This window comes from Saimiri boliviensis, chromosome 14 (assembly GCF_048565385.1).
Source record: "Saimiri boliviensis isolate mSaiBol1 chromosome 14, mSaiBol1.pri, whole genome shotgun sequence".
Classification (NCBI taxonomy): domain Eukaryota; kingdom Metazoa; phylum Chordata; class Mammalia; order Primates; family Cebidae; genus Saimiri; species Saimiri boliviensis.
Genome location: NC_133462.1, coordinates 36,426,448 through 36,449,598, shown reverse-complemented (window position 1 = coordinate 36,449,598; position 23,151 = coordinate 36,426,448). Strand labels below are relative to the sequence as shown.

Here is a 23,151-nt window from a genome sequence, read left to right as displayed (position 1 = left end):
AGGTCAAGAGATTGAGACCATCCTGCTCAACATGGTGAAACCACCTCTCTACTAAAAATACAAAAAATTAGCTGGGCATGGTGGTGCATGCCTGTAATCCCAGCTACTCAAGAGGCTGAGGCAGGAGAATTGCCTGAACCCAGGAGGCAGAGGTTGCGGTGAGCCAAGATCGCGCCATTGCACTCCAGCCTGGGTAACAAGAGCGAAACTCCATCTCAAAAAAAAAAAAAAAAAATGGTGAGTTAGTGACCAGAGCCCTGCCTGTGAGTCCTAGAGTCTAAGGCAGCAGCTACAGTTATTGGACACCAACTGCATATGGTCACACTGACTGTATAACCCCAGGCTGTCTGTGTACCCGCCCACACGCTAAATGCACTTATATTTATAATTATCTATAAATAAAAAAGTAGGGGCAGGTTGTGGTGCAGTGGCTCATGCCTGCAATCCCAGCACTTTGGGAGGTCAAGGTGGGAGAGCTGCTTAAGGCAGGGAGTTTGAGACCATCCTGGGTAAACACAGTGAGACACTGTCTCTATTTTTATTTTATTTTTTTGAGAAAGAGTCTCACTCTGTCACCCAGGCTGGAGTACAGTGGCACAGCCTCAGCTCACTGCAACCTCTACCTGCCAGGTTCAAACAATTCTCCTACTTCAGCCTCCAGAGTAGCTGGGATTACAGGCGCCCACCACCATGCCTGGCTAATTTTTAGAGACTGGGTTTCGCCATGTTGGCCAGGGTGGTCTTGAACTCCTGATCGCAGGTGATTTACCCACCTTAGCCTCCCAAAGTGCTGGGATTACAGGTGTGAGCCACTGCACCTCTCTGCACTCTAACCTGGAGGACAGAGTGAGACTCTATCACACACACATACACACAAAAAGACAATAAATTTTTTAAAAAAGGAAAACACTGGCTAGATCAGGCATGGCACCATCTCCTAGATTTAAGTGATTCTCCAACCTCAGCCTCCCAAGTAGCTGGGATTACAGGCATGTGCCACCACACTGGCTGATTTCTGTATTTTTAGTAGCGATGAGTTTTCATCATGTTGGTCAGGCTGGTCTCAAACTCATGATCACTGGTGATCTGCCCACTTCAGCCTCCGAGAGTGGAGGGATTACAGGTATAAGCCACCATGCCCGGCCTATGCCTGCTCTTTGAGGTCACTTTTGGTTTCATACTTAAGCCGCATTTTGCAGTTGAGGAAACTGAGGCTCAGGGAAGATAAGGCCTTTGTTAAGTATCATCTAGTCCAGAGGGCGCAGAAGGAGCATTTAAATTCAGGGTGACCCAGGAGGATGTGGGCTCCACAAGGCTGGAGATTGGGTCCCACCCCCCACCTTTTTTTTTTAAATAGAGATGGGGTTTCACCATGTTGGCCAGGATGGTCTCGATATCTTGGCCTCGTGATCCACCCACTTCGGCTTCCCAAAGTGCTGGGATTACAGGCCTGAGCCACTGGGATTACCAGTGAGATTGGGTCTCTCATTCTTCACTGTATGCAGTGCCCAGTCCAAGGCCTGCACCCCGTAAGGGCTGAATAAATACTTGTTCTAAGGCCAGGCCCAGTAGTACATGCTTGTAATCGCAGCACTTTGAGGGGCCACGGTGGGAAGAGCCCATGAGTCCGGGAGTTAAAGATGAGCCTGGGCAACATAGCAAGATCTCAGCTCTACAAATAAATTAAAAATTAGCCGAGTGCAGTAGAGCACCTGTAGTCCCAGCTACTCGGGAGGCTGAGTCAGGAGCATGGCCTGACTGCTATGAGTTGTGATTGCACCACTGCACTCCAGCCTGGGCAACAGAGGGAGATCCAGTCTCAAAAAAAAAGCAGCAGACAGAAAACTTATGCACAGGTTTGAGGAGTTTTCAGCCGCAACACTCCACAGTTGGTTGTCTGGGCTTGGGCCGTGGGCCGATTTCCCTCCCCGTGCCTCAGTTTCCACACCTGCAAAACGGAGCCACAATAGCGCCCTTTGAGGGTGTTCTAGGCGGCGTCTTCCGGTGGCGGGGTGGCCCCGGGGTGAATCCGCAGGGTTCCCCGGTGGGGGCGGGGAGGGCTAAATCCGGCCGGCCGGTGAGTGGCGGGAGCAGCTGCGCCCCGCCCGCGCCCTCCCGGGTCCCTCCGTCTGGGCAGCAGTCCAGCTCGGGCCGGCCTGACCGGTTTGGGCCGCCCCGCCTGGCGCTGTTCTGGGAGGAGCCGCCGCCAGCCGCGCGGTCAGTGCCTCCCTCCAGACTCCGGAGGGCCGAGGGGGCGCGGGAGAGAGCGCAGGCGGCCGGGGCTGGGCGCCTGCAGAATGGGGAACGAGCGGCCCCACTACTACGGGAAACACGGTAGGCAGCGACCCCCGCCTGCAGCCCCGGGCCGACCCATCGGCCCCTCGGAGGGGGCCTCAAGAGGAGCTGGGCCGCAGGAAAGGGGGCTGGAGGGGGAGCGCAATTGCACATCTGCGCCTGGAGCCCCCCCACCGTCACCCAACCCGCTTCCCCCCCACTTGTCCCCCGGAGCCTCGCAGACGACCCTCCTTACTTTCCGCCACCCGAAGGACCTGGCCCTGTGCCCCTCTGCCTGGCACTGGTGCCGGCTCCCTTTTCTCCCATCCCACCTCAGACCTTCCCCGTCTCCACCTGGTTCAAGGGTGGCCACCATTTCAGCCCTCTTCCCAGTAGGTGGCCCCTACTTAATGAATTTGTTCACAGTTAGTGATCCCTCCCTCCCTGTCCTGGCCTGCTGGGACTGGGGGCTTGGGTGTGGTCACCTGGAGGTGGGTAGGGCAGAAATTCCATAGGACTCTGAATTTTATTCTTGCCAAGGCAAAGACACCCCTAGGGGCTTTTGGGAGAGGTGCTCTCCCAGCGCTGTCTTGGTTCAGGTTTCCAACCCCATCCATCTTAATCTTGTCCACTTTCAGGAACGCCACAGAAGTATGATCCTACTTTCAAAGGACCCATTTACAACAGGTAAGGGCTTTGGGTTTTGGAGGATTCTCCCAGATAATACTGCTCCAGTCCCTGTCTCTTCACACCCGCTCCCATCTGTTCTCCAACAGACTGATGACAAATATTTGCAACTTTTCTTTTTTTTTTTTTTTTTTTTTTGAGACGGAGTCTTTCTCTTGCTCTGTTGCCGAGGGTAGAGAGCAGTGGCTGCAACCTCCACCTCCCAGGTTCAAGCAATGCTCCCACTTCAACCTCCCGAGTAGCTAGGGTTACAGGCACAAACCACCACGCCTGGCTAATTTTTTTTCTTTCTTTTCTTTTTTTTTTTTTTTTTTTTTGTATTTTTAGCAGAGACAGGTTTTGCTGTGTTGCCCATGCTAGTCTCGACCTCCTGAGTGCGAAGCGCTGGTTTTGAACTCCTGGCCTCAAGTGATCCACCTCCCTTGGCCTCCCGAAGTGCTAGGGATCACAGGTGTGAGTCACTGTACCCAGCCTGGACTTAATTTTTACCATGCTCTTTTTTTTTTTTTTTTTTTTTTTTAAGATGGAGTTTCGCTCTTGTTACCCAGGCTGGAGTGCAATGGCGCAATCTTGGCTCACTGCAACCTCTACCTCCTGGGTTCAGGCAATTCTCCTGCCTCAGCCTCCCGAGTAGCTGGGATTACAGGCACGTGCCACCATGCCCAGCTAATTTTTTGTATTTTTAGTAGAGACGGGGTTTCACCATGTTGACCAGGATGGTCTCGATCTCTTGACCTCGTGATCCACCTGCCTCGGCCTCCCAAAGTGCTGGGATTACAGGCTTGAGCCACCGCTCCCGGCCTACCATGCTGTTATTTATTTATTTGTTTTTGAGATGGAGTCTCTGTCTGTTACCCAGGCTGGAGTGGCCCAATCTCAGCTCACTTCAACTTTCCCCTCCAGGTTAAAGCGAGTCTCTTGCCTCAGCCTCCAGAGTAGCTGTGACTACTTGGAAGCTACTTGGGAGGCTGAGGCAGAAGAATCGCTTGAACCTGGGAGTCAGAAGTTGCAGTAAGCCGAGATGGCGCCACTGCACTCCAGTCTGGATGACAAGAGTGAGATTCTGTCTCAAAAAAATAATAACAAAAAATAAAATGCAGCCGGGCACAGTGGCTCACACCTGTAATCCCAGCACTTTGGGAGGGCAACACAGGTGGATCACTTGAGACCAGGAGTTCAAGACCAGCCTGGACAACATGGTGAAACCCCATCTCTACTAAAAATACAAAAATTAGCCCAGTGTGGTGTTGGGTGCTTGTAATCCCAGCTACTTGGGAGGCTGAAACAGGAGAATCACTTGAACCTGGGAGGCAGAGGTTGCAGTGAACTGAGATCACGCCACTGCACTCCAGCCTGGGCGACAGAGCAAGAGTTGCTCTCAAAAATATAAAATAAAAAATAAAAAGCCAGGCACAGTGGCTCATGCCTGTAATTCCAGCACTTCGGGAGGCCAAGGCGGGTGGATCACCTGAGGTCGGGAGTTCAAGAACAGCCTGACCAACGTGGAGAAACCTGGCATCTACTAAAAGTACAAACTTAGCTGGGTGTGGTGGCGCATTCCTATAATTCCAGCTACTCAGGAGGCTGAGGCAGGAGAACCACTTGAATCTGGGAGGCAGAGGTTGTGGTGAGCCGAGATCGTGCCATTGCACTCCAGCCTGAGCAATAAGAGCAAAACTTTGTCTCAAAAAAAAAAAGAAAAGTAGCCAGTACAAAAGTGAAATGAAATAAAAATTAAATTGCATATGCTGTTTGGTACGGCATTCAAACGACTAAGGAAAATGTATCCAAATAACACACGGATGCGGGTGTTGTATGTGGGTGTTTGCGGAGTGCAGATGTGCCCGTGGTGCACACGGCACCAAGACGCCCCTCAACACTACCCCTCTGCTCCCCAGGGGCTGCACAGATGTCATTTGCTGTGTGTTTCTGCTCCTGGCCATTGTGGGCTACGTGGCTGTGGGCATTATAGGTGAGTAGAGAATGAGATGGGACCTGGGGTTCCAGGATAGGAGGGGGCAGCCACACAGTCCCAGCCTCTGCAGTGGGAACAGGGCTGGTTCTGAGGAGTGGCAGCATCTCAGTATCCCCGGATCTTTCCACAGCCTGGACTCATGGAGACCCTCGAAAGGTCATCTACCCCACGGATAGCCGGGGCGAGTTCTGTGGGCAGAAGGGCACCAAAAACGAGTGAGTCCTCCCTGGGGCCTGGTGGAGCTGGGGAGAAGTGGGTGGAAGATTCTAGGCGTTCCCCATCTCCTTAAGTCCAGTTAACAAGTGTTTACAGGGCCGGGCACAGTGACTCACACCCGAAATCCCAACACTTTGGGAGGCCGAGGCAGGAATATCGCTTGAGGCCAGGAGTTTGAGACCAGGTTGGCCAACAGGGTGAAACCCTGTCTCTACTAAAAATACAAAAATTAGCCAGGCGTGGTGGCAGATGCCTGTAATCCCAGTTCCTCGGGAGGCTGAGGCAGTAAAATCACCGGAACCTGGGAGGCAGAGGTTGCAGTGACCCAAGATCGCACCATTGCACTTTAGCCTGGGTGACAGAATGACACTCTGCCTAAAAAGAAACAAACAAACAAAAAAATTAGGTGAGGCAGGTGGATCACGAGGTCAAGAGATCAAGACCATTCTGGTTAACATGGTGAAACCCCGTCTCTACTAAAAATACAAAAAATTAGCTGGGCATGGTGGCGCACGCCTGTAATCCCAGCTACTCAGGAGGCTGAGCCAGGAGAATTGCTTGAACCCAGGAGGCAGAGGTTGAGGTGAGCCAAGATGGCGCCATTGCACTCCAGCCTGGGTAACAAGAGTGAAACTCCATGTCAAAAAAAAAAAAAAAAAAAATTAGGTGGACATGGAGGGGTGCACCTCTAGTCCCAGCTACCCAGGAGGCTGAGGTGAGAGGATCGCTTGAGCTGGGAGATCAAGGCTGCAGTAAGGTATGGTGGTACCACTGCACTCTAGCCAGGGCGACAGAGCGAGACCTGGTCTCAGCAAAACAAACAACTAAAGAAAGCAAGTACTGATAAAAGTCTCACCAGCCTCAGCCACTATTCTAGGCCTTGGGGACACACAACTCTAAATGAGATAGTAAGTGTCCTGTTCTTTGGCAGCTCACATTTTAAGGGCAGGAGAGACAGAGAGGGGACGGTCCTGGAGCAGACGACAGGTGGTGATGAGCAGGTGAGACAGCAGAGCAAGTACAGTGTGAGTGGCGTCACTTCCCGGCTCTGTGACCTAGGGCAGGTGTCTCAATCTCTCTGAGCCTCAGTTTCCTCATCTCTAAAATGAGGATCATGACAGTCCCACCCGCATGGGGCCATTTTGATGGTTAGATGTGCCAGTACCTGTACAGAGCTTAGAATGGCACCTGCCATAGAGTTCCTGCTGCTGCAGTTTTATTGTTAATATGATTTTGAGGTGATGTCTCTGTCAGCCGGTAGCAGGATCATAGCTCACTACAGCCTGGAATTGGGCTCAAGTGATCTTCCCACCTGGGCTTTCCAAAGTGCTAGCATAAGACAGGCCTGAGCCACCCTGCCTGGCGCTATATAAAATATCTTTTTTTGAGAGAGAGAGAGAGAGAGAGAGAGAGAGAGAGTCTCGCTCTTTCGCCAGGAGTGCCATGGTGCGATCTTGGCTCACTGCAACCTCCGCCACCTGGGTTCAAGCACTGTCACTACAAAAAATTAGCCAGGTGTGGTTGTGCATGCTTGTCATCCCAGCTGCTCAGGAGGATGAGGTGGAGGATCACCTGAGCCCAGGAGGTTGAGGCTGCAGCGAGCCAAGACTGTGCCACTGCTCTCCATCCTGGGCAACAGAGAAAGACTGTGTCTCAAAAAAACAACAAAAAAGAGGCCAGGCGTAGTGACTCACTCCTGTAATCCCAACAGTTTAGAAGGCCAAGGTGGGAGGATCACCTGAGGGCATGAGTTCAAGACCAGTCTGCCCAACATGGCGAAACCCCGTCTCTACTAAAAATACAAAAATTAGCTGGGTGTGGTAGCAGGTACCTGTGGTCCCAACTACTCGGAAGGCTGAGACAAAAGAATGGCTTGAACCCAGGAGATGGAGGTTGCAGTGAGTCCACATCTCACCACTGCACTCCAGCCTGGGTAACAGAGCAAGAGTCCGTCTCAAAAAAAAAAAAAAAAAAAAAAAAGAGAGAGAGAGAAAGAAAAAACAAAAAGGAAAAAAGAAGCAAAGAAGTTTTCTGTTGGGTGGTTAAGAAGTCTTGACAGTTTCCATTCTCCTTTCTCCAACTCCAGGAAGAAACCCTTCCTGTTTTATTTCAACATTGTGAAGTGTGCCAGCCCCCTGGTTTTGCTGGAATTCCAATGTCCTACTCCCCAGGTAACCTGTCCCCACTGTTCCTCTTTTCCTCTCCCTGCTTTCCATCCTTTTCTCCCTGTGAAGGTGGGCTGGGACCTCTGTCCTAAGCAGTCTGTCCCAACCCCACCCAATCCCTTCCTTCTCCCCTCCCAGATCTGCGTGGAAAAATGCCCCGACCGCTACCTCACATACCTGAATGCCCGCAGCTCCCGGGACTTTGAGTACTATAAGCAGTTCTGTGTTCCTGGCTTCAAGAACAATAAAGTGAGTTGTAGCCTGCCCCAGGAGCCCAGGCACGGGTAGTGGCAGGGTGCTGGCCTTGGGGACTCACTTCCCTCTATCTCTCTCTCGGCAGGGAGTCGCTGAGGTGCTTCGAGATGGTGACTGTCCTGCTGTCCTCACCCCCAGCAAACCCTGTGAGTCAGGGGATCCCAGGAGGCTCAGGTGGGGACGGGGAAGCTGTGCAGGAGGCTCAGCCTGACTGGTCCTATCCTCTGCTCCATGCAGTGGCCCGGAGATGCTTCCCTGCCATCCATGCCCACAAGGGTGTCCTGATGGTGGGCAATGAGACGACCTATGAGGATGGGCACGGCTCCCGGAAAAACATCACAGACCTGGTGGAGGGCGCTAAGTGAGGATGTTGGCGCACCATGCTGGGGTCGTGCTTTCCTGGGTGGGACAGGCATCCCCTGGGGTTGGCCGGATCATGGAAAAGGGTCTGATCCGAGCCTCGTTCTCCTTCCCCCAGGAAAGCCAATGGGGTCCTCGAGGCGCGGCAACTCGCCATGCGCATATTTGAAGATTACACCGTGTCTTGGTACTGGATTATCATGTAAGTCGGGAGGGAAGGGGCCTCTCCCCTGGCTGCCCCCTGTATGCCTGGCCGGGGTGGCATCTGTTCATGACCCTTTTCTTTTCCCCAGAGGTTTGGTCATTGCCATGGCGATGAGCCTCCTGTTCATCATCCTGCTGCGATTCCTGGCTGGTATCATGGTCTGGGTGATGATCATCATGGTGATTCTGGTGCTGGGCTATGGTGCGTCACCCCCTCGCCGAGACACCTCTTTCCTGAATCTGCACACCGCCCTTCCCTTTCCCATGGAAATGGCCCATCGGGAAATGTATCCTAAGCCATCAGACATTCTTCATCGCTTACTTGACATATTTGTGAAAATGTTCATCTTGGTGTTGTTGAGAAGACCGGATTCTTTTTTGTTTGTTTTCTTTTGTTTCATTTTTTGAGACAGAATTTTCTTTTGTTTCATTTTGTTGCCCAGGCTGGAGTGCAATGGTGCCAATCTCGGTTCACCACACCTCCCCCTCCCGGGTTCAAATGATTCTCCTGCCTCAGCCTCCCGAGTAGCTGGGGTTACAGGCATGGGTCACCACACCTAGCTAATTTTGTATTTCTGGTAGAGATGGGGTTTCTCCATGTTGGTCAGGTTGATCTTGAACTCCCGATCTCACCATGCCCGGCCAAATTTTTGTATTTTAGTAGAGACAAGCATTTCACCGTGTTGGCCAGGCTGGTCTTTAACTCCTGACCTCAAGTGATCCTCTCACCTTGGACTCTGAAAGTGCTGGGGTTACAAGCCAAGAGCAGATTCCTGTGATAACAGCCTCAGGATCCTTCAGTGGAGGCTGGGTTAAGCCAGGCTCACCACTGGCCTCCAATCCAGGGTCTAGGTCTGTACTTTATCAACAGCAAAAGCCATTCTCAAGAAAGCTACTTGGGTCAGGCATAGTAGCTCATGCCTGTAATCTCCCAGTACTTTGGGAGGCCCAAGAGTTTTGGGCGAGCCTGGGCAACATAATGAGACCACATCTGTACCAAAAATGTCAACATTAGCTGGGTGTAGTAGTATAAGCCTATAGTCCCAGCTACTGGGGAGGCTGAGGTGGGAGGATTGCCTGAGCCTGGGAGTTTGAGGCTGCGATAAGCTGTGATCCTGCCACTTCCCTCCAGCCTGGGCAGCAGAGAAAGACATTGTCTTTAAGAAAGAAAAAAAGTGGAGGGGAGTGAAGATGGGGAAAAAAAAAATGACTCAGCCAGGTGCAGTGGCTCACGCCTATAATCCCAACACTTTGGGAGGCCGAGGTGGGCAAATCACCTGAGATCAGGAGTTCGAGACCAGCCTGACGGACATGGCAAAACCCTGTCTCTACTAAAAAATACAAAAATTAGTCGGGCGTTGTAGGAGGTGCCTGTAATCACAGCTATTCTGGACGCTGAGGCAGGGAGACTCTCTTGAACCTGGGAGGCGGAGGTTGCAGTGAGCAAAGATCATGCCATTGCACTCCAGCCTGGGAGACAGAGTGAGACTCCTCAAAAAAAAGAGAAAGAGAGAAGTTTTAGCATGGCAGCATGATTATGATTCCAAGTAGGGGGAAAGGATTCTGGAAAGTCTCCTGTGAAGGTGACACTTGAGCAGAGACCTAAGGATGTGTGGGATCCAGCCATCGGGAGAGAAAGTGCCTGGCAGTGGGAACTGCAAGTGTAAAGTCCCTGAGGCAGGGGCAAGAAAAGGCAGCCTCTGCCGAGCGCGCTGGCTCACGCCTGTAATCCCAGCATTTTGGGAGGTCGAGGCAGGTGGATCACCTGAGTCAGGAGTTCAAGACCAGCCTGACCAACATCGAGAAACCCCGTCTCTACTAAAAATACAAAGTTAGCTGGGCATGATGGCACTTGCCTGTAATCCCAGCTACTGAAGAGGCTGAGGCAGGAGAATCACTTGAGCCTGGGAGGCGGAGGTTTCAAGGAGCCGAGATCATGCCATTGCACTCCAGACTAGGCAACAAGAGTGAAACTCCATCTAAAAAAAAAAGAAAAAAAAAAAAAAGCAGCCTCTCAGCCTCAATGTTTGCTTCTGTTTTTTTGTTTTGTTTTGTTTTGTTTTGAGACAGAGTCTGGCTCTGTTGCCCATGCTACAGTGCAATGGCACGATCTCAGCTCACTGCAGTCTCCACCTCCTGGGTTCAAGCAATTCACCTGCCTTAGCCTCCCGAGTAGCTGGGACTGCAGGCACCCACCACCACGCCTGGCTAACTTTTTTTTTTTTTTTTTTTTTTTTTTTTTGAGACGGAGTTTCGCTCTTGTTACCCAGGCTGGAGTGCAATGGCGCGATCTCGGCTCACCGCAACCTCCGCCTCCTGGGCTCAGGCAATTCTCCTGCCTCAGCCTCCTGAGTAGTTGGGATTACAGGCACGTGCCACCATGCCCAGCTAATTTTTTATATCTTTAGTAGAGACGGGGTTTCACCATGTTGACCAAGATGGTCTCGATCTCTCGACCTCGTGATCCACCCGCCTCAGCCTCCCAAAGTGCTGGGATTACAGGCTTGAGCCACCGCGCCCGGCTTACGCCTGGCTAACTTTTGTATTTGTAGTTGAGACGGGGTTTCACCGTGTTGGCCAGACTGGTCTTGAACTCCTGACCACAGGTGATCTGCCCACCTTGGCCTCCCAAAGTGCTGGGTTTAAGGTGTGAGCCTCCGAGCCTGGCCAGTGTTTGCTTCTGTTAAATGGGGGCAGTTGTAGCTGCTTTGCAAAGTTACAGGAGGCACTGGTGGACTGAGCTTGTGGTTCCCCCATGCAGGCATATTTCACTGCTACATGGAGTACTCCCGACTGCGTGGTGAGGCTGGCTCTGATGTCTCTCTGGTGGACCTCGGCTTTCAGACGGATTTCCGGGTGTACCTGCATTTACGGCAGACCTGGTTGGCCTTTAGTGAGTCCCAGTCTCCCAATCCTGCCCCTACATGAGGCCTTGGAGGGAGTGGGGAGCCCAGGCGGCTCAGCCTTTGCCCTTTGCAGTGATCATTCTGAGTATCCTTGAAGTCATTATCATCTTACTGCTCATCTTTCTCCGGAAGAGAATTCTCATCGCGATTGCACTCATCAAAGAAGCCAGCAGGTAGGGGCCGGGGCATCAGGGGCCAGGATGGACCTATCCCTAGAGTCATGTCTTTTGCCCTGATGCCTGTGTCTCTGTTCCTCCCCAGGGCTGTGGGATACGTCATGTGCTCCATGCTCTACCCACTGGTCACCTTCTTCCTGCTGTGCCTCTGCATTGCCTACTGGGCCAGCACTGCTGTGTATCCACCCCCAGACACCAATCTCTGACCCCAGGGATGGCTAAAGACCAACTTTGCCCAGAAGTAACCTGCAGCTTAGGAACAGGGCTGGAAACTGGTGGGAGAATGGATTCTTTCCCACAAGTCCCTGGGGTCCTCAGTCCTAGACCTCCACTTCCTTAACAAGCCTCTAGCTTCCTGTCCACTTCCAACGAAGCGGTCTATAAGATCTTTGATGATGGCCCCTGCCCACTTACTGCGAAAACCTGCAACCCAGAGGTGGGCGTCCCTGGGATGGGGAGGGCAGGTATTGCCCCAGCAGGCCCCAGATGATTTGAAACCTCTCATGTCCACTAGGAGATTATTCAGCAAGCAACTGTCCCCTGTTGCATGCCCTGTGCTGGGTGTGTGTGGCGGGGGGATGGGGGGAGGATCAAACAACTTCCCGGGACAGGCTGACTTCTCCAACTTGACCTGGCCTTCACCCCAGGTGCTAAATCACTCATTTTCCCCACTTCATTTCCTGTCTCCATGCCTTCTTCTTGACCATGGTGATGTCCACTTCTTGTTTCTAGATTCCCTTTTTTTGCACAAGACCGTATTCGGAACCCTTAATTCCTTCACTTAACTCTGACCCCCATGTCTCCTGTCCTAGTCTCCCTGGCCCCACATCTGATGCTCAGAGCCCACTCTGAACTCTTGGTGCCTCTTTTTGGACTTCGTTCTCCCTTCTCTCCCACAGACCTTCCCCTCCTCCAATGAGTCCCGCCTATGCCCCAATGCCCGCTGCCAGTTCGCCTTCTACGGTGGTGAGTCGGGCTACCACCGGGCCCTGCTGGGCCTGCAGATCTTCAATGCCTTCATGTTCTTCTGGTTGGCCAACTTTGTGCTGGCGCTGGGCCAAGTCACGCTGGCCGGGGCCTTTGCCTCCTACTACTGGGCCCTGCGCAAGCCAGACGACCTGCCGGCCTTTCCGCTCTTCTCTGCCTTTGGTCGGGCGCTCAGGTGGGCTGGCATTGCGGGCAGGATGGGGTGGAGGACGAGGCCTGGCCCTGCCACCGACCACCCCTTCGGCCTGCAGGTACCACACAGGCTCCCTGGCCTTTGGCGCGCTCATCCTGGCCATTGTGCAGATCATCCGAGTGATCCTCGAGTACCTGGATCAGCGGCTGAAAGGTACGGCACACCCACGGCTGGCCTTGGCTGGCGGGGCGGGGGTGTGTGAGGCTGAATAGCAAACCAGGATTGGTTCTTGCTTGGAGGTGGGCGGGGACAAGAGAATAGGGGAGTCATTGGTTTCTGTCTCTCACTGTGCCGTTCGGGAGTTCGCGTGATTGGGTCCTGCGATAGAGAAGCAGCCCAGAACCGGAGGAGACAGGCTCATGAAGCCTGGCCCACCGCTGGTTATTACTAGAGCGAGTAGGGGTGAGATCTATTTGCGCTCAAGAGAGCAGGAATGAAACGGGTTTATGGGGTGCTCATGCCTGTAATCCCAGCACTTTGGGAGGCCAAATTGGAGTTCAGGAGTTCAAGACCAGCCTGGCCAACATGGTGAAACCCCGTCTCTACTAAAAATACAAAAATTAGCCGAGCGTAGTGGCACATGCCTGTAATCCCAGCTACTTGGAAGGCTGAGGCAGGAGAATTGGTCGAACCCGGGAGGTGCAGGTTGCAGTAAGCCAAGGTCGAGCCACTGCATTCCAGCCTGGAACAGATTGAGACTCCGTTTCAAAAAAAAAAAAAAAAAAAAGGCAGAAGAGGGACTGTGGGGCTGGGATTGGTTGCACTTTGTTTTAGAGACAGGATCTTTCTGTTGCCCAGGCTGGAGTACAGTGGCACCACCATAGCTCACTGGAGCCTCAAAATCCTGGGCTCAAGTCCCTGTCTCTTTGACAGCATGAACTCAGGAGACCTGGACGGTGGCAAGTGTGTGTGATAGGGAAGAGGAGGGGATCCCTTCCAGGCCAGGCCGGGTGTCCCCTCACTTCCACATCCCTTCCCTTCTTTTCCAGCTGCAGAGAACAGGTTTGCCAAGTACCTCATGACCTGTCTCAAATGCTGCTTCTGGTGCCTGGAGAAGTTCATCAAATTCCTCAACAGGAATGCCTACATCATGGTGAGTGGGCCTGGGACCTCCAACCAACCCAACAGCGCCTGCAGGGTGATGCCCCCCCACCCACCACCATGCCCACTCAGTGAGTCTGATCTCTCCCTCCCACTGTCCTCCAGATTGCCATCTACGGCACCAATTTCTGCACCTCGGCCAGGAATGCCTTCTTTCTGCTCATGAGAAACATCATCAGGTCAGGGAAGACATCTTCCTCCTGCCACCCCACCTCTTCCCCTAGTCCCTGAAGCCAGCATTCACACCTGCCCCTCACTGTCCTCTACAGAGTGGCTGTCCTCGACAAAGTTACCGACTTCCTCTTTCTGTTGGGCAAACTTCTGATCGTGGGTAGTGTGGGTGAGTGCCGCCCACCTAGCCTCTCAGGGTGTGGGAACCTGATTTCCGTCTTCTGTGATGGGTGTCATCTTCTGGGGAAGCTGTTTCCTATACCTAGAACCTTTCAGCATCTTGCTTTCCTCTCCTTTTTCCAGGGATCCTGGCTTTCTTCTTCTTCACTCACCGTATTAGGATCGTGCAGGATACAGCACCACCCCTCAATTATTACTGGGTTCCTATACTGGTATGGACCGCTGGGGGGAGCTGGGGTTTGGGAAGAAAGAGATGTTTTGCTGGTCTTCTTTGACTAGATAAATGGGGATAGGGGTCAGAAGTGGGGAATTGATTTTTTTTTTTTTTTTTTTTTTTTTTTTTGAGACGGAGTCTCGCTCTTGTTACCCAGGCTGGAGTGCAATGGCACGATCTCGGCTCACCGCAACCTCCACCTCCTGGGCTCAGGCAATTCTCCTGCCTCAGCCTCCTGAGTAGCTGGGATTACAGGCACGCGCCACCACGCCCAGCTAGTTTTTTGTATTTTTAGTAGAGACGGGGTTTCACTATGTTGACCAGGATGGTCTCGATCTCTCGACCTCGTGATCCACCCGTCTTGGCCTCCCAAAGTGCTGGGATTACAGGCTTGAGCCACCACGCCCGGCAGGAATTCATTATTTATTGAGACTATAGACTTTTTGTTTGTTTGATTTTGAATCAGAGTCTTGCCCTTTCACCCAGGCTGGAGTGCAGTGGTGAGATCTCAGCTCACTGCAACCTCTGCCTCCCGATTTCAAGCAAATTCTCCAGCTTCTGCCTCCCGAGTAGCTGGGATTACAGGTGCCTGCCACCACACCTGGCTAATTTTTGTATATTTATTTATTTTTTAATTTTCATTTTATTTATTTATTTTGAAACAGAGTCTTACTCTGTTGCTCAAGTTGTAGTGGAGTGACGCGATCTTGGCTCACAGCAACCTCCACCTCTGTAGTTCAAGTAATTCTTGTGCCTCAGCCTCCTGAGTAGCTGGGATTACAGGCAGACGATACCACACCTGGCTAATATTTTTTTTTTTTTTTTTTTTTTGAGATGGAGTTTGCTCTTGTTGCCCAGGCTGAAGTGCAATGGCACAATCTCGGCTCACTGTAACTTCCACCTCCCAGGTTCAAGCAATTCTCCTGCCTCAGCCTCCTGAGTAGCTGGGATTACACGCATATGCCACCATGCCTGGCTAATTCTGTATTTTTAGTAGAAACAGGGTTTCTTCATGTTGGTCAGGCTGGTCTCAAACTCCCAACCTCAGGTGATCTGCCTGCCTGAGCCTCCCAAAGTGCTGGGGTTACAGACAAGAGCCACCTCACCAGGCCTATTTTTTATTTTTTATTTTTATTTATTTTTATTTATTTATTTTTTTTGAGACGGAGTTTCGCTCTTGTTACCCAGGCTGGAGTGCAATGGCGCGATCTCGGCTCACCGCAACCTCCGCCTCCTGGGCTCAGGCAATTCTCCTGCCTCAGCCTCCCGAGTAGCTGGGATTACAGGCACGTGCCACCATGCCCAGCTAATTTTTTGTATTTTTAGTAGAGACGGGGTTTCACCATGTTGACCAGGATGGTCTCGATCTCTTGACCTCGTGATCCACCCGCCTCGGCCTCCCAAAGTGCTGGGATTACAGGCTTGAGCCACCGCGCCCGGCCTATTTTTTATTTTTAGTAGAGACAGAGTTTCACCATGTTGGCCAGGCTGGTCACAAACTCCTGACCTCAGGTGATCCACCTGCCTTGGCCTCTCAAAGTGATGGGATTACAGGCACCAACCACCACACCCGGCTCATTTTTGTGTATTTAATAGAGACAGGGTTTCACTGTGTTGTCTCAGTTGGTCAGAAACTCCTGACCTCAAGTGATCCACCCACCTTAGCCTCCCACAGGCTTGAGCCGCCATGCCCAACCTCAGACCACAAACATTATCAAGCACCTATTGTGTATCAGGCATTGAGAGGCAGAGCTTTCCTCTCAAGGCCTTACAGTTTGGGGGTATACAGATAGTCCTCCATAATGATATTGGTGAATGTATGATTGTAAACTGGGACATGCCGTTAGTACGTCTGTATGTCTGTATAGCACAGGGAACTGTTTGGACCTGTGGCAGGTGTGGGAGTCCAGGTGGTGTCACCGTGCTGGTGATGCTGGATCTGAGATCTGAAGCTGTAGACAATATCCAGGCAGAGGGAACAGCAAGTACAGCGGCCCTGGGGTGGGACTGTGCCAGGAACAGTAAAGAGAGCAGTGGGGCATGTGGAGGGACTAAACAAGTGGAGATAAGGGCTGGGCACGGTGGCTCATGCCTCTAATCCCAGCACTTTGGAAGGCTGAGGTGGGTGTATCACTTAAGGTTGAGAGTTCGAGACTAGCATGGCCAACATGGTGAAACCCCATCTCTACTAAAAATACAAAAATTAGCCAGGCATAGTGGCAGGTGCCTGTAATCCCAGCTACTCAGGAGGCTGAGTCAGGAGAATTGCTTTAACCCAGGAGGCAGAGGTTACAGTAAGCCAAGATCACGCCACTGCACTCCAGCCTAGGTAATAGAGTGAGACTGTATCAAAAAAAAAAAAAAAAAAAAAAAAAAAAAAAGGCCAGGCGCGGTGGCTCAAGCCTGTAATCCCAGCACTTTGGGAGGCCGAGGCGGGTGGATCACGACGTCAAGAGATCGAGACCATCCTGGTCAACATGGTGAAACCCCGTCTCTACTAAAAATACAAAAAATTAGCTGGGCATGGTGGCGTGTGCCTGTAATCCCAGCTACTCAGGAGGCTGAGGCAGGAGAATTGCCTGAACCCAGGAGGCGGAGGTTGCGGTGAGCCGAGATCGCGCCATTGCACTCCAGCCCGGGCAACAAGAGGGAAACTCCGTCTCAAAAAAAAAAAAAAAAAAAAAGGCCGGGTGCGGTGGCTTATGCCTGTAATCCAAACACTTTGGAGGCCAAGGCAGGTGGATCACCTGAGGTCGGGAGTTCAAGACCAGCCTGACCAACATGGTAAAACCCCATCTTTTAAAAAAAAAAAAAAGAGAGGTAATGAGGCTGTGGAGGGAATGAGCCTTCATTGCAAGGGCAGTATTGTATCTCAGTATAGGTCTTGAAGCCCAGTGACCTAGTTTCTTATCTTAGTTCCTCTATTTGCTAGTTCTTTTTATTTTGAGATGTAGTTTTGCTCTTGCCCAGGCTGGAGTGCAGTGGCGTGATCTCAGCTTACTGCAACCTCCACCTCCTGGGTTCAGGCAATTCTTCCTCAGCTGTCTGAATAACTGGGATTACAGACATGCCCGGCTAATTCTGAATTTTTTTTTTTTTTTGAAATGGAGTTTCGCTCTTGTTACCCAGGCTGGAGTGCAATGGCGCAATCTCGGCTCACCGCAACCTCCGCCTCCTGGGCTCAGGCAATTCTCCTGCCTCAGCCTCCTAAGTCGCTCGGATTACAGGCATGTGCCACCATGCCCAGCTACTTTTTTTTTGTATTTTTAGTAGAGACGGGGTTTCACCATATTGACCAGGACGGTCTCGATCTCTTGACCTCGTGATCCACCCGCCTCGGCCTCCCAAAGTGCTGGGATTACAGGCTTGAGCCACCGCACCCGGCTAATTCTGAATTTTTAATAGAGATGGGGTTTCACCCTATTGGCTAGGCTAGTCATGAACTATTGGCCAGGTGATCCACCCACCTTGGCCTCCCAAAGTGCTGGGATTACAGGAGTGAGCCACCCTGCACGGCCATGGCTTTATTTCTTAAAATTTTTACTTTAAAATAACAGAGATAGGCTGGGTTTGGCGGCTCACACTCTACTATAATAACAATAATAATAATAATAGAGGCAGGGTTGGCCGGGCGCGGTGGCTCAAGCCTGTAATCCCAGCACTTTGGGAGGCCGAGGCGGGTGGATCACGAGGTCAAGAGATCGAGACCATCCTGGTCAACATGGTGAAACCCCGTCTCTACCAAAAATACAAAAAATTAGCTGGGCATGGTAGCGCGTGCCTGTAATCCCAGCTACTCAGGAGGCTGAGGCAGGAGAATTGCCTGAACCCAGGAGGCAGAGGTTGCGGTGAGCCGAGATCGCGCCATTGCACTCCAGCCTGGGAAACAAGAGCGAAACTCCCTCTCATAAAAAAAAAAAAAAAAATAGAGGCAGGGTCTCCCTATATTACCCAGGCTGGTCTTGAACTCCTGGGCTCAAGGGATCCTCCTGCCTCAGCCTCCCAAGTGCAAGGACTACAGGCATGAGCCATTACGCCTAGCTAGCTCCACTGACTTACGTTGACTTATGTTTACCAAGCAGCTACCGAGGCCCTGGGAGTCTCCAGATTGCTAGGGATGCAGCAGTAAATGGGACTGGGTGTAGTGAGGATGTGCACATTAAGCTGGGCACAGTGGCTCACGCCTGTAATCCCAACACTTTGGGAGGCTGAGGTGGGCAGATCACTTGAGGTCAGGAGTTTGAGACTAGCCTGGCCAACATAGTGAAACCCCATTTCTACTAAAAATACAAAAATTAGCCAGGTGTGGTGGTGGGTGCCTGTAATCCCAGCTACTAAGGAGGCTAAGGCAGGTGAATCACTTGAACCCAGGAGGCGGACGTTACAGTGAGCCGAGATTGCGCCGTTGCACTCCAGCCTGGGCAACAAGGGCAAAACTCTGTCTCAACAAAAAGAAAAAAGAAAAAGGATATGGGCTTTAAACCTGGAAAACACCTAAATAGGCATAAAATTGCAGCTGAACCAAGAGCTCAGGAGGGGTGCCCAGTGCTAGGAGGACATAAAATAGGCTCTAGGCCAGATACAGGGGGACACACATAAAATCTGAGCACTTTGGGAGGCAGGCAGATTGCTTGAGCTCAGGAGTTTGAAACCATCCTGTCAACATGGCAAAACCCCATCTCTACAAAAAAATACAAAAATTAGCTGGCTATGGTGGCACGTGCCTGTAGTCCCAGCTACTGGTGAGGATGCAGTGGAAGGATCACTTGAGCCTTCGAGGTCAAGGCTGCAGTGAGCTGAGATGGTACCACTGCACTCCAGCCTGAGCAACACAGTGAGACCCTGTCTCAAAAAAAAAAAAAGCCGGCTCTGTATGTCACGGGTGGCTTACTGGAAGAGGTGGAACTTGAGGACTTGCTCTTTGAGCTGAAAGCAGAAGGCTGATGAGGCATAAATTAAACTTAGGGCAATAGCACATGCAAAGGACCAGGGATTAAAGAAAGCAAGGGTGAGGCTGGGTGTGGTGGCTAATATCTGTAGTCCCAGCACTTTGGGAGGCCAATTAAGGTGAATCCCTTAAGCCCAGGAGTTTGAGACCAGCCTGGGTAATGGGCAACGTGGCAAAAACCCATCTCTACAAAAAATACAGAGGTTGGCTGGGCACAGTGGCTTGCACCTGTAATCCCAGCACTTTGGGAGGCCAAGGTGGGTGAATCATGAGGTCAGGAGTTTAAGACCAACCTGGCCGGCATGGTGGTGTGTGCCTATAATCCCAGCTACTCAGGAGGCTGAGGCAGGAGAATTGCTTAAACCCAGGAGGCAGAGGTTGTAGTGAGCCAAGATCGAGCCAGTGCACTCTAGCCTGGGTGACAGAGCAAGACTCCATCTCTGGGGTGGGTGGAGGGGGAAATACAGAGGTTAGCTGGGCATGGTGGTACACATCTGTAATCTAAGCTGTTCCAGAGGCTGAGGAAGGAGGATCACTTGAGACTAGGAGGCAGAGGTTGCAGTGAGCTGAGACTGCACCAGTGCCTCCAGCCTGGGCTACAGAGTGAGACCCTGTCTCAAAAAAAAAAAAAAAAAAAGACAGGGGAATGTGGCACACACCTGTAACCCCGGCACTGTGGGAGGCCGAGCCAGGTGGATCACCTTAGTCAGGAGTTTGAGACCAGCCTGGTCATCGTGGTGAAACACCGTCTCTACTAAAAATACAAAAAAAAAAAAAAAAAAAAAAAAAAAAAATCAGACTGAGTGTGGTGGCTCATGCCTGTAATCCCAGCACTTTGGGAGGCCGAGGTGGGCAGATCACCTGATATCAGGAGTTCAAGACCAGCCTGGCCAACATGGTGAAACCCTGTCTCTACTAAAAATATAAAAATTAGCCAGGTGTGGTGGTGCATGCCTGTAATCCCAGCTACTTGGGAGGCTGAGGAAGGAGAATCGCTTGAACCCAGGAGGTGGAGGTTACAGTGAGCCGAGATTGCGCCATTGCACTCCAGACTGGACGACAGGGGGAGACTGGGTGACGGAGTGAGACTCCATCTCCAAAAAATGAAGAGAAAGAAAAAGAGAGAGGGAGAGAAGAGGGCTGTGTGGATGGCGGGGCCCGGCCAGCAGGGGTGAGGGGTTAAGATGTCATTATTCCAAAGACGGTTTCTCAGCAGAGGAAGGACATGATCCCAGCGTAGGAGGGACATAGTGGGTGGGGGTTGCTCTGGGAAGGACACAGAGCAAGGACAGCTTGTTTCTCCTCGCCCAGACGGTGATCATCGGCTCCTACCTGATTGCACATGGTTTCTTCAGCGTTTATGGCATGTGTGTGGACACACTGTTCCTCTGCTTCTGTGAGTGACCCCTCACCCCAAATTTGCGGGGCCCCGAAACTCTCCTTTCCACTGGGCATTACATCCCCTTCCAATGGGGCAACATGATTGCCTGCCCCCAGCTTCCCCGGGGCTTGGCTGTCCCTCGTCCTGGGTCCCCAGCCCGTCTTCTTGGTTTCCTTTTGCACTTAGAAGCAGCTTTGACCTCCTGTCCACTGACCCAGGCTGCAGCCCAGACGCTGGCCTCAGGCCCTCGCTTCGCATTTTCTGGCTTTGATGGGGGGGGTGGATCTGTGGCTGCCACTAACTCTGGTCTCTCCATCTGTTTTTGTTTTGTTTTGTTTTTTCTTCTCTCTTCCTCTCCTCCACGCCTGCTGGCTTCCCTGTTCTTCCCTGCCTCTCTCTTTCCCTCCCTTCCCGACCACCCCATTTTCCCCCTGCCGGTTCCCCGGGGGAGCCCAGGTGAGGACCTGGAAAGGAATGACGGCTCTCAGGAGCGACCCTACTTCATGTCGCCCGAGCTGAGAGACATCCTGTTGAAGGGGAGTGCGGAGGAGGGGAAGCGGGCAGAAGATGAGGAGTAGACAGTGAGGGAGGCTGGCGTGGGGGCCAGCTTTCCTCCGTGTAGATTGGGGGTGCATGAAGCGGGAGGCTTCCCGGCCTGGGAGTGTGGGGATCCTGGGTGTCCCTCGGAGCCCGTCACAGTCCGCCCCTCTCTGGTCCCAGTGTGTCTGCTTTCTAACCCTCTGAGGCTTCTCTGTGACCCTCGCCCACCCTCCCTGTTCCCGGTGGCCCCTGCCTGTGAGCTCCCCTCACGCCTCCTGCTCTGGGACCTCTCTCCACAGTGGAGGACCTGGAGAGGAACGACGGCTCCGCCGAGAGGCCTTACTTCATGTCTTCCACCCTCAAGAAACTCTTGAACAAGACCAACAAGAAGGTAGCGGAGTCCTGAAGGCCCCGTGCTCCCCACTTCTCGAGGAGCCTCATGCCGCAGGGTGCTCAGTAGCGGGGTCTGTCCCCCCCCCCGACCCCTCGGGCTCACCCAAAGTCCTGTCACTGCCGCTCTGCCCATCCCCATGAGCCAGATCCCACCAGTTTCTGGACGTGGAGAGTCTGGGGCATCTCCTTATGCCAAGGGGCGCTTAGAGTTTTCACGGCTGCCCCCCAAGACTGCGAGAAACGAGTTCAAATCCAGTGGGGCCTCTTGATGTCCGGGACATTCCGCCAGCTCCCTCATGCTTCCGGTTCTCGCTTACATGACCACGGGCCAGACCACAGGCAGGATAGTGTTTGTCTGAGGGAGCTGCTGGCCGCAGTGAACACCCACGTTTATTCCTGCCTGCTCCAGCCAGGACGGAACCCCTTCTCCACACCTGAACAGTTGGCGTAAGAGCCACCAGAAGCATTTCTTTATTATTATTGTTTTTTAACTGGATGTGCATTAAAGGGTCTATTAGCTTTTTTTTTTTTTTTTCCATCTGTCTCAACAGCTGAGATGGGGCCGCCAAGGAGTGCCTTTCTTTTGCTCCCTCCTAGCTGGGAGTGGCTGGGGTGGGAGTGTTGTGCCCAGGTGGGGGTGTCTCCTGGCTGGGAAGGAGGGAGAGGGAGGGAGGTTTTTACGGAGGTAGTTGGCAGTGGGGAGCGGGCTGGAGAGGAGATTGCTAATAGCTGTTTAATGGAAACCTGCTGGGCTGGAGGGAGTTAGGCTGAATTTCCCGACTTCCTCTGCCAGTTACTGACACAGCTCTCTTTGTAAGAGAGGAAAGAAACAACCCACCCAAGGGATGATTTCAGGGGGAAAGGTGGAGGGCAGATGCCCGGGGCAAACCGGGCCCCTCTGCCCACGCACCTCACTTGATGATACTTTTGCCAAACTTGTTGAACTTGGGGGACCTGGCTTCCCAGTGGCCCCTTTGCCATATTCCAAGGCCCCCTCAGACTTAACATCTCTGCTCATGAGCACTGTCCCAGGATCCTGGAGAGGGAGAACCCCAGCCCCAGGAGGAAGCGGGGTGGGGGGGGTCTCCCATTTCCTGTACCTGCGCCAGCCCTGCCCCCACTGCGTCTGCACAACCCTGCGTGTAACTGCATTCCAACCACTAATAAAGTGCCTATTGTACAGGTCCAGGCCTGGCGTGTTTGTGGGGGGCAGTGAGCCAGTGGGCGGCTGGTGGGGGGGACCCCAGCTTCCCCGGCTCTCGAATTCTCTGAGCTGGGGCAGTTCTCTCAAAAGGAAGGAGGAGGGGCAGGAAACCCACTGGCTGCTGGCGGATCTGCCTGAATTCCAACCTTCAGGCAGCTCAGATTTCCCCTGATTAGGCCCTAATCCCTGGACTCCAGAAGGCACACGAAGCCTGTCCACCTCCCCCATCACCCATCCTGGACACCCCTCCCCCAGGCCTGCTCTCTCCCAGGGCCCAGGCACCTGAGGTCCTGCAGTCACTGCTCGCCAGATACTTTGGATCTGTGAAGGGATGGCCTGTGGGATGGACCCTGCTGCCCATAGGCTCGCTGCTGCCCCCTGGTGCCAGCTGCCTGTGTCTGTCGCCTCCAGGCGATCTGCCCCAAGATTTTAACCGTCTCCACCCTCCCCTCTCGGGGAATGTTTCTTCAATAGCCACTTTTTTTTTTTTTTTTTTTTTTTTTTTTTTTTTTTTTTTGGTAACAGTCTTGGCCTGTCACCCAGACTGGAGTGCAGTGGTGCAACCTCCACCTCCTGGGTTCAAGCGATTCTCCTTCCTCAGCCTCCCGAGTAGCTGGGATT

The 23,151-nt window shown here is 52.5% G+C and overlaps 1 protein-coding gene across 4 annotated transcripts in view; it reads left to right on the top strand.

Moving 5' to 3' along the window:
• The window catches only part of SLC44A2 (solute carrier family 44 member 2 (CTL2 blood group)), a 41,112-nt gene extending 18,600 nt beyond the window's left edge, over positions 1 to 22,512 (top strand). Inside the window, exons 1-22 of one of the 4 annotated variants that reach the window (XM_010329546.3) lie at positions 2,195 to 2,334; positions 2,913 to 2,961; positions 4,860 to 4,933; positions 5,067 to 5,151; positions 7,239 to 7,323; positions 7,456 to 7,566; positions 7,658 to 7,718; positions 7,810 to 7,933; positions 8,051 to 8,134; positions 8,226 to 8,338; positions 10,898 to 11,029; positions 11,116 to 11,215; positions 11,304 to 11,396; positions 11,570 to 11,654; positions 12,118 to 12,380; positions 12,457 to 12,551; positions 13,388 to 13,491; positions 13,605 to 13,678; positions 13,769 to 13,839; positions 13,974 to 14,062; positions 20,324 to 20,408; positions 20,850 to 21,322. In XM_010329546.3, the coding sequence (XP_010327848.1) occupies positions 2,298 to 2,334; positions 2,913 to 2,961; positions 4,860 to 4,933; positions 5,067 to 5,151; positions 7,239 to 7,323; positions 7,456 to 7,566; positions 7,658 to 7,718; positions 7,810 to 7,933; positions 8,051 to 8,134; positions 8,226 to 8,338; positions 10,898 to 11,029; positions 11,116 to 11,215; positions 11,304 to 11,396; positions 11,570 to 11,654; positions 12,118 to 12,380; positions 12,457 to 12,551; positions 13,388 to 13,491; positions 13,605 to 13,678; positions 13,769 to 13,839; positions 13,974 to 14,062; positions 20,324 to 20,408; positions 20,850 to 20,971 (2,136 nt within the window). In that variant the 5' untranslated portion in view covers positions 2,195 to 2,297 and the 3' untranslated portion in view covers positions 20,972 to 21,322. Of the gene's footprint in view, positions 1 to 2,194; positions 2,335 to 2,912; positions 2,962 to 4,859; positions 4,934 to 5,066; positions 5,152 to 7,238; positions 7,324 to 7,455; positions 7,567 to 7,657; positions 7,719 to 7,809; positions 7,934 to 8,050; positions 8,135 to 8,225; positions 8,339 to 10,897; positions 11,030 to 11,115; positions 11,216 to 11,303; positions 11,397 to 11,569; positions 11,655 to 12,117; positions 12,381 to 12,456; positions 12,552 to 13,387; positions 13,492 to 13,604; positions 13,679 to 13,768; positions 13,840 to 13,973; positions 14,063 to 20,323; positions 20,409 to 20,849 lie in introns of those variants that run through there. The other 3 variants (XM_003941799.4, XM_003941798.4, XM_010329547.3) reach the window with 3 other exon arrangements.
• The last annotated feature ends 639 nt before the right edge of the window (positions 22,513 to 23,151 follow it).